Source organism: Anoplopoma fimbria, chromosome 17 (assembly GCF_027596085.1).
Source record: "Anoplopoma fimbria isolate UVic2021 breed Golden Eagle Sablefish chromosome 17, Afim_UVic_2022, whole genome shotgun sequence".
NCBI classification, from domain to species: Eukaryota; Metazoa; Chordata; class Actinopteri; order Perciformes; family Anoplopomatidae; genus Anoplopoma; species Anoplopoma fimbria.
This window is the reverse complement of record NC_072465.1, coordinates 17,150,473-17,163,275: the sequence shown is the minus strand read 5'-3', so window position 1 is coordinate 17,163,275 and position 12,803 is coordinate 17,150,473. Positions and strand designations below refer to the sequence as shown.

General features: G+C 38.6%; 3 protein-coding genes across 3 annotated transcripts in view; 1 reads left to right on the top strand and 2 right to left on the bottom strand.

Moving 5' to 3' along the window:
* Window positions 1–684: 684 nt before the first annotated feature.
* brk1 (BRICK1 subunit of SCAR/WAVE actin nucleating complex) lies at window positions 685–1,794 on the bottom strand. The gene is made up of 3 exons (XM_054617263.1): window positions 1,600–1,794; window positions 1,075–1,157; window positions 685–967 (listed from the first exon to the last, which is right to left on the bottom strand). The coding sequence occupies exons 1-3, from the start codon at window positions 1,715–1,717 to the stop codon at window positions 941–943; spliced, it is 228 nt and encodes a 75-aa protein (XP_054473238.1). The 5' UTR covers window positions 1,718–1,794; the 3' UTR covers window positions 685–940.
* An 856-nt stretch (window positions 1,795–2,650) lies between these two features.
* Window positions 2,651–4,609, bottom strand: LOC129105319 (glutathione peroxidase 1-like). The gene is made up of 2 exons (XM_054616266.1): window positions 4,283–4,609; window positions 2,651–3,311 (listed from the first exon to the last, which is right to left on the bottom strand). The coding sequence occupies exons 1-2, from the start codon at window positions 4,505–4,507 to the stop codon at window positions 2,961–2,963; spliced, it is 576 nt and encodes a 191-aa protein (XP_054472241.1). The 5' UTR covers window positions 4,508–4,609; the 3' UTR covers window positions 2,651–2,960.
* Window positions 4,610–5,169: 560 nt separating this feature from the next.
* LOC129105743 (testis-expressed protein 264 homolog) overlaps window positions 5,170–12,803 on the top strand; it is a 40,519-nt gene continuing 32,885 nt past the window's right edge. Inside the window, exons 1-2 of the mRNA XM_054616920.1 lie at window positions 5,170–5,630; window positions 11,216–11,437. Of these exons, the coding sequence (XP_054472895.1) occupies window positions 5,376–5,630; window positions 11,216–11,437 (477 nt within the window). The 5' untranslated portion in view covers window positions 5,170–5,375. The remainder of the gene's footprint in view (window positions 5,631–11,215; window positions 11,438–12,803) is intronic.

Here is a 12,803-nt window from a genome sequence, read left to right as displayed (position 1 = left end):
AGTAATAATTTCATAGGTTGCCTTGTATAGCAAATGCACTAAGCTACAGAACTTATGTGACTGCTAAATCACTTCACTTTTGAATTTGTAGCTCTTCTCAGGGGATTTTAATTTGTTTCTAGGCTTCAACCTGGTCACTAAGCACTACTAAACCCCACTGCTACATTAGTGTCCATACTATAGTCATTAACAATATTCAATTTTCAGTTAAGCATATATGCCAGTGCTTTGGATTTGTGCATTGTGTCTCACAATCCTGTATATTAAAAAAAAATGTGAAAAACTGTAAAAATATCATACTGTTACCAGCTCTTACCTATACATAATACCTACTGAGCATTACATTTATCAAATGTGCCAACATACCGAGTCAATGAAGTTGAATCTGAGCAAGATAAGATACAACATACAACAAGGAAATTGTTCAGTATTTATTACAGTATTTAAATCCTGAAACATCACCAAACAGTTCACTGTACAAGCAGGTCCTCAATAAAGATGACACACAATTAATTGTTCAAATTGGCACACAAGGATGTTCCCCTTTCATAAATCTCTAAGGTATTGGTAATGACAATGCATAAAACACAGATGGTCCAAAGTTGAGTTGATACAGATCAATAAAAACCTCTTTATCTTTTTTATCTTTATCTATAATTGAGCTCCACAATTTTTTTTTTTTTCAGACCAACACTTTGGGAGCTAATTCTTTTAGTTTTAATCACATTGATGCTTCTTGAGTTACTAACACCAAAGACAAACCCATATCTTCTATACAAAAGTGTCATGAGATAGAACAACACAAAACTCATCCATGAAATATAAAAATGGTCCACATGGTCCCATGAAAAGGAGGGTGGAATCCATCACACTTATTCCAAAACTCAGGGAGGGGGATGGACAGGTAGCTCTGGGAAACTATTCATTCCCATAATGTCTTCTAGGTCAAGGTCTCTCCTTTCGTCACCTGTAATGAGACAAATAAACATGCAATGTTACATCATTTTGAAACATTCAAACAGAAAAGAAAAAAAAAGGCATTGGGTTGTATACATTACAATGCAGTGTACTTACCCTGGCCTCAATGTATTCAATCCTCCTCTCCAAAGCTGTGAGCTTCTCATTGAGGGTGGCCAGGCGGGATCGACACGACATATCTGAGGAGGATAAATAGTGTTGAGAATAAACAGTCAAGGCATTATGAAAACTACAGTATTGAACATCAATGTTACTAATAACACTTGCAGAGGGCTATGCTGCTGCTGCTGCTGCTGCTGCTGCTATGTGACTGACAGCAGAGCAGTGGCCTGACATTCAGGCTGTCTCCACACCTGAATCAGGGAGACTTTTCATTCAATGTTTGGACACAAACACGAGTAAACAAGCGAAACTAAATGTAAGGCACCAAACCGCAATCCTAAAAAAAACAACAACAAGCTCGCGGCTAACGATTAAGCTAACTGCTAACTGGGAGTGGCCACTGGAAGCATCAACATCAATGCTAAGCTAACTAGCTTTAGCTAACATGATCTAAGGCTCGCTTTCCACACAAGGATAACGCTATCTGCAAAATATTAACATTGGTAGTTAAAAGCTTACCGAATGAGTTGAGGAAGTCAGCGATTTTTTTAATGCTGCTCGTAATTACTTCGATATACTCTCGATTTGCCCAATCTTGGTGGATCTCTCTTTGCACCGGGTCTTCCTGGCCAGCCATGTTGGACGAGTTTCTGCTCAGCTGAGCGTTCAATCGAGGAGCGTCAACCAGGAAGCACAGCACGGACGGCCAGAGCGCTGCTGTTGTGGGTTAAATATATCCGTAATGATGAATGCAATGCATCTCGGACTTATTCAAAAAAATAAAATAATGTTTTATTACATTTATGCACTGTTAGGTAACGTCCCATGCATAACGATAGGACAGTATTCAGGTAGATGGGCTGACTTGCAGCAGCCACTAAATTGGACGTGAGAGTTATACTCTCGCCATCATCATGTTAAACCGACTAAACATGGTGTAATTGTCAAAAATCAGTATCATCATGTAATTAAATAACCATCTGTTGATGAATTGCAATGAATATTGGTAGTAGGGGATCATAGTTTATTGCTTTAAGACAGTATGCCATGACTACATGAAATATAACTAAACTGATTGTTCATTGTGAAAATAAACATTTCACTGGACAAATGAAATTGTTTTAAATATCAGTTGTTTTAAATATCAGTTATTTGCGTAATTGTCAAAACTATCCACATATTTTGTTCACACCAGTAAAAAGACTATCTAGTAGTGCACTGGCATACAGTATCAGTCAAAAGGTTGGACACACCTTCTCATTAAATGGTTTTTCTTTATTTTTATTTTTTTCTACATTGTAGATTAATATTGAAGACATCCAAACTATGAAGGAACACATGTGGAATGATGTGGTAAACAAACAAATGCTCAACAAACCAGAATATGTTTTATATTTTAGATTCTTCAAAGTAGTTGATTGAGAAGGTGTGTCCAAACTTTTGACTGGTACTGTATAAAGCAGTACTTTAAAGGACTACCTCAAAAATAAATAACTTATTTTCTGATAATACTGGAATTTTGTGTGTATGTATGCAGTGTACAGAAATGACAGTAGCACTTTATATGACATTACATTTTTTATTTTCCCTCTTTAAGTCTACCCAATGCATGAGTTATACAGTCAGGCAGTCAGTTATTTACATGCTCATCAGAAACTCCACACACAAACAGGTTTCAAAGAGTGTCTTCATTGGGTAAATAGGCTGAACAACCAAAGTGTACTGCACTGGAAACATCACAGTGTTGCAATGGACTTATGAAGGTAGAAAAACATGATGAAATGCCCCAAACAAACGTGTAAGCCTCTGACTTAACTTGTTGGCTCGACTGGTCTTAACTGATACCCCTTAAAGCCACCCACAGCGTGCTGTAGCACACTTTACTTGACCCTCTTAAGTAGCTCTTTAATATCTGCCTCAATATCAATGGTGAGGAAATTTCTGCTGTAGCGCTTGTAGGGCTCCCCATCAGGACTGACCAGGAACTTCTCAAAGTTCCAGGAGACGTCGTTCCGACGGACCGGACTCCACATGATGAGCTTTGGATCAGTCATGAGAGCCATGGCATCATCACAGGGGAATGGAAGCTTTTCCTTCAGATACACAAACAAGGGGTGGGCATCCTCTCCGTTTACATTTACTTTCTCAAGGAGCTGGAACTTGGGTTCAAAGGAATTCCCTGGACGGACATACTTCAGGGACTTTAGGATTTCATCATTCTTGCAGTTCTCCTGTTATAAAACAAAATAAACATACAATACATCATAGATAGACAGTATGCAATCAGGTTCATACAACACCTTGTTTCCAAGTAATACTACTTTAAACAGCTGCAGATACTGGTCATTTTGCAGATTCAGATTTTTACATACAAAACCTTTGATCAAGTTATAAAATATGAGACACAGTGCACAACTGCTCAATCTTAAAGAAGCTTATAAGCTCAACCTCTACCAACTATACAGTAGGCTACAATGCTCTTAGGCCTTTCATCAATGCACTTACACATACATTCTGCTGCTTATGAGTACTTTTCATTTTGGTATTTTAAGTACATTTTTCTGATAATACTTGATGTAAGTAACATTATGAATGTAGAGTATCACACACTATCAAGGCGGTAGGGGCATTCTATCAGCCATTTTTAGAGGGGCCAGAAACAGATGCAGCTGACAGATTTCCTCAAGGGCTATGTGTATTTTGGCTTTACACAATAAACTATATTTTTCCTAAATTAATAATAATAATAATAATGACTTATTTCTTCAGATAACATTAATTACATAACATAATATAATGTTGAAGAAATACGTTAACATTTTGCTAGTCCGTAGTCCTTGGTTGCAATGTTGAGGGTTAATGTGATATTGCATTTTTTTTTTTTTACTGTACTAAAAACCCTAAAGGACAAACTGTGTAACTGTTACAACGTCTTAATGCACACTGAAAAGACTCATGAAGGCTAATTTAACAAATACGTCATTCAGATGTTCAAATAAAAATGTGTTATTAGGCTACTAGAATGCATGACATTAATAAAGAGCAATCTTCATTTGTTTTTTGTCCCAGTGATCAAGAAGCACAGACATGTCTACATTCGAGCAAGACACATCAGATTATGTTCTAGTTTAAATATTTAAATAGTATCATGCCATGGGTAAACAGTATTGACAGACACTTTTGAATTCACACTTGGCCTTACCTGATGTCCAAACTGATTACAGGGCACACCCAGAATAACGAGGCCCTCGGTCGAGTAACGACTGTGGAGCTCGTTCATCTGGGTATAGTCCCTGGTGGTTGTTCCTCACAGAGACGCCACATTCTCAATGAGAACAACTTTACCCTTCAGTGCAGAACAACTGAAGCCTTTTCCACACAGCAGTTTAGCTGTCAGGTCGTAAAATGTCCTCACATTCCCAGCCATTTTCGTGAATTCCGGTTGAATCACACAAACAAGTAGATTATAGAAAGCTTATCTCTGTTTAGGCGGTTCAATGTGAACAAGTTCCCTTCAAGTCCAACCCTCATATGGGGCGGGACAGATGTCACACAACTCTCAAGGCTTGATTATTTCAAATTGTTGTAACCTTCTCTCCTTTTTTTTGGGTGCAATATCCATCACGTTCAATCACAAAATAAATGTTCTCAGATGTTATTAATTCAATTATTCTCTGACTCACATGGCCATTCAAGGAAGTGCCTTGCCATGATGCAGTTTTATTTTTAATTATTAGCCAAGTATGGTAAATGAGTTAAACCCCTACTACATATGTTTCTGATCACTTTGCAGAGCCTATATGCTTTGCACATCTACAGATTACTGACTTAAGCTTCTATGCAAAATGAAAAACATGACAAAAAGTGTCAACAATGGGCATTACATAATGTGGGTTACCGGATATAAAAGTTTGCACTTATCAAAGATCCATCACTATTGGATCGGCACACTAATTAAGTACAAGCTTCAATTTGGATTTTGAAAGTGTTTTTATTTTTATTTTATTTTTTACATGGACATGTTTTATATTAAGAGTTTTAGAAGTTTGTTTGTAACAGAGTCCCCCCCCCTTTTGGTCGGCATAGATGGTACTTTCCAGGAAGCACAGTGCAATGTGTACTGTTAGTAGAGCAATAGTCCTTTTAGTTAACACAAGGACAAATGCAAACAGAAACACCACCAAACACGTGCTTGTAAATGTTAGGCTGTTAATGCTACAGCCTATTGTAACAACTGCGTTAAGGGTTCAGAAGAAGTTAAGCAACCTGCTCGGCCGTCAGCTCCCACACCGACCATGCTGGACTGGCTCTGTCTGTGTGTGGTCAGTAGTCTGCTGATGGGTCTCCTGACCGTAGCTGGCTACGTTTTGTACTCGGGACTCCTCTCAGACATTACCGTACTGACTGGTTCTCCTCCCTTAAAGAAGATCACATTCGTCTACAAATTCAAAGAAGGTCCATACCAAAACTGCGTACAACTTTTCAAAGAGTCTCAAAGTATTGGACCAAAGCTCTCGTGTATCGGAGTGTTTTATGATGACCCTAAAAAGGTAAATATTCATTACACAACACTTACTAGAACAGATATTTATTTTGCCATTTTTTTTTTTACTTTTAGCTTAAAAATAAGACGGATTTTACTATGTAAACTAGGTTGTTTGGCCGACCGCTAGATGGCGATAACGCCATTCTCTTAAAACCAGTAAAGGGATCAGAGGTAAAACACAAAATAACAACTGATATTTAAAACAATTTCATTTGTCCAGTGAAATGTTTATTTTCACAATGAACAATCAGTTTAGTTATATTTCATGTAGTCATGGCATACTGTCTTAAAGCAATAAACTATGATCCCCTACTACCAATATTCATTGCAATTCATCAACAGATGGTTATTTAATTACATGATGATATTGATTTTTTTTCACAGTACTGAACTACATCCTAATTTCTTTTAGAGTCTGATTGAGCTGATTTCACAGTTTGAATGAGATCTGTTGAGTCTATCTGCTGGGCTTCTTTCAAAAACATCCTTGTGCTGATTAATCATTGGCAGCATTATCAAAAGAGTCTAGGTCAGATGTCTCAACTCATCTGACTGAGACACATGTGTTTGACTGTTATGTTTGTGATATGTTGTATGTTGGAGGACCACAGTTCAAATCTGCCACTAGGGAGTCTACCTGCAGCTGCAGAGTTATGGTGTATTTATTAATCATCAAACATATTCTATCAAACAACTTTGCAGGTGGATTGTATTTGATTCACCCTCTGACAGTCAGATTAATATAGCTTGTATTGTTAGCTTGGGGTTTTCACAAATTTTTAAATATTAACCATTTTGGAGTTTCATAAAGATCAGGGGTCAAAATGTGGAAGCTTACAACACTTAAGCAAATGTGACTGAAACTCTTCTAGTCTCTTTAACTGCCCCAATAATGCCGATGAAAAAAACAATTACTAAGTTGGGTTTGTCTGTGAGATGTTTTTCCTACATTCCTATCTCTTCCCTGTGTGAACTCCATCCTTTCCAAAATCTCAGTGTCTTTAAGCAGCAGGAAATATTGTCTGCTGGAACTGTTTTCCTGATACATAATCCTTCTCACTCTCTGGGGTCTCCAAAATCATGCAGTGCTAGTTCCCACTTTTTTAAGAGAATCCAGCTTGAGTTGTATTTTCAAAAGGCTCTGCCCAAACAGAACGCGAAGGAATGTGACAAGGTGTAGCTTGAAATGGTTAAGCAGTACAGTGTGATGCGCGGTGGAGGGTCTGGAGGTTCAGGTAAGTGTAGAAAATACTGTAGCAAAATGTAGAACACTGTGTGAAGCTGGCTGCCATACCCGTAACAAACTGCTGAACTTTTTATGACCTCTGCGAGAGAATGCATTAGAGAGCTCGGACATATTTGAGACTATCATTAATATATCTTTAATATATCTTGACTATTGAATAATCGGTTAATTAAGAAAACAAAACAATGATTAAATTGATAATAAAACAATAGTTTTAATAGATAATTACACAGAGCAGTGTTTCTGCTAATGAGCCTACTCTTATTGATGTAAATGGGATGAACAAAATAATAAAAATGTCAGTACAATAGAATAATAATAATAACTTTATTTATATAGCACCTTTTTAAGATCTCACCTTTTGAACAATTTGACCCTGTGATTTGTCCAGATTGTTGCATTATGTTTTTTATAAAGAATGTGTTTGTATATCTGACTGCAACCACAGTTCCCTTTAGTTGGATAATAAAGTTTGACTTGACTAGTTTTTTGAAAGGTTTAGCCTAATTAATAAACTGGCAACTGAGTGCATATTCATACAGTTAGCATCTTTAGCTGAGTGGAAGGGACAATTAGCGTCTTGCTTGGCCATTATTAGTGCTTCTTTGCTTCCCATGCTACATACTTGTATTTTTAGTAGAAATAAAGTATATGGAAGCGCTAATAGTCAGTACCAAACGTTGTCACATATTGTCAACTATGCTGTGATATCACCTCTGTCAGTATCACTCAACTCTAACATTTGCATGTATTGTCTGACTCTGAAAAATGCCGACATCTGCCTTTCAACAGTATTGACTTAAGTGGCACTTCTTAAACCTGCTGTTGCCTGATGCACAACAACCTGATGGAATGTAACCAGGGTTCAGTGGTGGACTCTGGTCTTCAGCTCTGCTTCAAAACACTTTTGTTATGCTCATCTTCTTTTTTCCCAAGCTGGCAATTAAGCCAGCATCGGGTCCTAGTTTCTCTGCATGGTCACAGCCAAGTCCTGATCTAAGTTAAAGTAATTGGCGTAATGATCCCAGCTCATTAGCGTCTGAGCCTCACGATGCCATTCAGTCCCGTCGTCAGGAGAACCAGAGAGTGCTCTCATGTCTGAGGACTGGTATTTCTGGTCTAAATAGTGAGACACTGTCCATTGATATTTTTTCAGTGAGAAAGATTTTCAAAAGTGCAGCTGACTGAGCATAAGTGTCAGCGCGGCTAGTCTCGTCCACTGTTCTCAGTTTTCTCACTTTTACCTCCTTTAATCACTTCCTCTGGAGAAACAAAATACCTCAACAAGGACTTGAGTTGGTCTTCAGATGGTTGCCATGGATACAGGGCTGGAGCAGGTCGGTCTGTTCCTTCAAACGGCTAACAGATATTCTGAGCCCCACTCACTAAACCCCTCCCCACCACCCGCCTCTTCACAGTTTCAAAGCCAGGGGGGGATTCTGACCCAGTGCTCCCACATCACCTCTACCCGGCAGCTCCCCTCTCTCCCCCTCTGAGTCCATCTTTGACAAGCGTCAGAGGGAGGTAACAGGGGTGGACCATGTAGTCTTCTGTCAAACTTGATATTCCAAGTAAACGATTATGGTCATGGTTTGCGGTCCTTGAGACAAGATTGTCTAAAAAAAATAAAGCTATGTGACAAGTGGAATGGTGGTGAAATGACACATGTGTCTGCCGATCCTCAGAGACCTGTGTTTTGGGTCACAATACGATGAAAGCTGTGGGCTTGGCTTCTGAAGCAGCGGCTGGTCAGGAAATATGTATCTGTCCGAACGTTACACTTTGCTGTGAATGATGAAATCGTGGAAAATCTCTTTGATACTTGCCCGTTCATGAAGTCAAATGTAAGCCTCTCTGAATGTTGAGTGTGGTACTTTGTATGCTGGGGAAGATAGTTTTCCTTTCTTACTTTGTTGCCTTACCAAAGTTAATTCAGACCATGCACAACTGAGACTCGGCCGTTGTTCCCTCAGTTGAATTTCGGAAACTTTTTGCTTCAGATGTGCTGTCAGTGTATTGAAGAAACCTCAAAAGACCGCACACTTATGTCTTGATGAGTGCAGTGAAGTAAAACAAAGATTGTGGACGGAGGCTTGTTTTCTTATGCCGCTGGTTCTTTGATGTGGGCCAGCCCTGTGATGATTAATAGATCCACTTGGCTCAGATTCCCCACTGTAAGCCCCCTAAACAAGCATCCAAAATATCCTCCTGTGTAAAGTTTCCCAAACGCCCTTTTAGTACTTACAATTTTATATCTGTATCAGCTAAGACATTAACTGGATTTTTGAAATCAATGTATTTTGTATTTAACATTTTAAGTGTTTTTTCGGCCTGCTTCACTATGAACCTGACTCTTCTTTTGACTTGAGTAACTATTGATTTGGAGTGGTGAGTAGATGTTTATTCATTCGATGGAGATCATATCTTTTTCGGTGAATATATCTCATATCGCCACTGAACATCCAAAGCACGAGTTGGTGCGAGGCTTACGGGACAACCCGTGTCGTGTCATCTTTAAAGTATCATGTGCATCCTGGAGTTGTATGTGTGTTTGTTGCTTCATACGTGACAACAATACCAACACATGGAAGGAAAAATCTATAAATTACACCACTGGCAAAAGGAAACACTGACGTAACATAATCTTAGAAATGGCCTCATGTCGGACTGAATGTAGTGTCAGACAATTTGACTAAAACTGAAGATTCTCTACCTTTTAATAGAGCTGGAAAATGACAGTAGATAGATGAAAAAATTCCCATCTGAAAAAGAAGACTAAGGTGATATTATTTTCCTAACACCTGGAAATAGGGCTGCAACTAACGATTATTTTCATTATCGATTAATCTGCAGTCCATTTTCTCAATTAATCCATAAATAGTTTGTTCTATAAAATGTTAGAAAGTAGCAAAAGATGCCCATCAGATGTCCTTGCTGACATCATCAAATGTCTTGTTTTGTCCTACCAACAGTCCATAACACAGATGTATTCAGTTTAGAATGATATATAACAGAGAAAAACATAAAATTATCACATTGGAAGTGCTGCAACCAGAGAGTGTTTGGGTATTTGTTGCTTAAAATGAACTCAAACCAATTAATCAATCATCATACAATTCGAATGAAATGTAGTCTCGCCAGTTTCCTCAATTTGTGCATTAAAAAGTGTTTTAGTAGAATGAACTGGCTAATTGGTTATTTGTTGCAGTTCAACCCGGAGTAAAGCCAATGATTGCACTGTATAATCAGATTAAGCACTGAATCTGTTTATCAGAATTCATCACAGGATTATTCAAATTCACAAAATCTGTCTAGTAGCCAATATTTCAGTTGCCTACTACACTATATTATTAACAACACTCAAAATAAGGCCATCTGTTTTTCATCTGTTCTACCAAACACATCTTTGGATCAGATGTATGCATAATTCTCACTTCTTGCAGTATTTCTATGTGCGTGTGTTTGAAACTGCATAATTAGCCTAGTGTGCAATACACAGTGAACACCACACTTCTACCCATGGCTGACCTTGCATGTGGAGGAATTGAGGAGAAAATAGGCATTGTCAGACACATTGGCTGTGCTATAGGTTTATGGACAAATTGGACCATTCCAGCTTATTTATTACATGAGCCTTCAGCGGTGCTCAGCTCAGCACAGTGGGGAGAGAGTCTTGGATGTCCCAGGAGTATTCATTTGTAAAGAGTGTCTCCCTTTTCTTCTTTTTTTTTAATGGGCACTAGGGTGCTCAGAATGGAGGAAGGAGCAATAATTGCTGCGTTGCCAAATGGTCCAATTAGAGCTCAGATTAATGAGAATCATTTCTCCTTAAATTTGGCACCTGGCTGACTTCAGAGAAGATACCTACATCCCATTGTTTTTTAATGTATGCTATGCACGGCTCACAAAATGACCTTACATTAAAACTCACTAGTCTTCAGAGACTTTGGAAATGTTGACGTTACTGCAGGTAAAATGACATTTCAGAGTTTTCTCAGGGAGATTTCCTGCCAAGAGGAGAGATGATGTTGTTATTTATGCAATCAGTTCATGCACAAAAACATAAGAAACCATTAAGAATTGTTCTGAAATAGCATTTTTGCTTGAAAGCATTCATCTGTCAGTGCTGCTGTTGTCATATTGAAGGCTCTGTGTAATTATTGCAGTACGAATCACAATAATGATGGAAAAAGGGAAAGGTCAAATGCTGCTAACACTACACCAGTCTTACCTTTCCTGTCTATCTATATTTTCTATCTGATCTGTCTAAATTTAGTTTATTTTGTGTATATCTTCTCTCTTATCAACCTTTACTTATGTTTTCATTTGATCCTTTATTCTAGGTGCCGGGACCACAGTGTCGCTGTGCTGTCGGCAGTATTCTGAGCGAGGGAGAAAATGAGGCAGATGAGGAACTTTTAAAGAGCTATGAGACATCTGGCTTTAATGTCTTCTCCTTTCCTGAAGCCACACACGTGGTCACTACCTCGTTCCCCCACAGGACCTTTTTCTCTGTCCTCCTGGGAATAAGACGAGTTTACCCTCGGCTAGAGCACTATATCAAGGTATTGTGTCTTTCGGACTCTCTTCTACCAATCACAATCACTTGAATTTTGTTTTCCATAGCCAAATGTGTTTATTCAAAGAAAAGGCAAATGCTCCATTCAGGGAAATATGATTGAATAAAACCAATGATAACAGTAAAATAAGAAATAAAGTATACTTTATATGAACACGCTATCAGTGTTTCTATTTTGACTAAGGAAGGATTATTTAACATTTTCTAAAAATGGGCTAGGTGCATAAATAACCATTATGAGCCACTGCCTGAATGCTTATTTTAGTAGTCGGAGAACAGGAAAGGAAACGTGTGATGTGAAATGTGTGTATGATGGGATGATTCATTGCCAACTCTTAGGTGGGCTGACGTCAAGCGGCAGCAAGTAAATGATCAATATCTAACCCCCGTGATCGTCACACGCATATTCTAGTCATACTGTGTGTTTTCAGGCAGCTGTGTTTTGTTAAAAGCTGAGCATGTCAATTTTTTTTTTTTTTTAAATCCTCTGAAGGGTTGGGAGGTGTTTGTTAGGAAGTGCAGCAGAAAGAGATGTATGTTTTGGAGAGGAGACAGAGGCATGGAGCGGACTTTAAGACAAAGGAGGAGAGAGAAGGTGAACAGTTTGAGCTCCTTTTAGCACTTTCTGATGAATGAGCTCGCTGAGTGCTGCTTGAGGGATGCTGGGAAAGTGAGTCATTGTGTTGAGGCGAGAGTTTTGTGGATGTGGTTTAATTATGCAGTGTACTGAAGCAGGTGGCAACACCACAGGTTGTCGCAATCACTCTGCTGCTGCTGGAGGAATGCGTCTGTGTGTCCCGACTGGCTGCCGCTACCATCTGCCAGTGACACTTAGCCTGTCTGAGAGGTCAGCTTACACCGCCATTAAAGTGGACGCCAGTCTCCTTTTATTTGCAAAATGATATTGCAAATATAATTTATTGTGTTGTATCAACACTTACTTGCTGTTGCCATTTGTAGTTGTTTAGCTCCATATCATTGGAAGCACTAATGTATTTTATAGTTAACGAGCCCTTTTTATAAAATCTTTAACATATAGAGATACTTATTGAATCAGATAAAAGACTAACAGCTACTACAATTTGATGGTCTTTAATGCACTTTCTCGGCTCTCTGAAAGTATATAGGATTTCTCATAATTTATTCAGCTAAAATAATGCATTCTAATACAACAGCCTCGAAAATATACATTCCATTCCATTTTCCGTAACCGCTTATCCAGTTAAGGGTCGCGGGGTGCTGGAGCCGATCCCAGCTGTCAATGGGCGAAGGCAGGGTACACCCTGGACAGGTCGCCAGTCTGTCACAGGGCAGACATATATAGACAGACAACCATTCACGCTCACATTCAC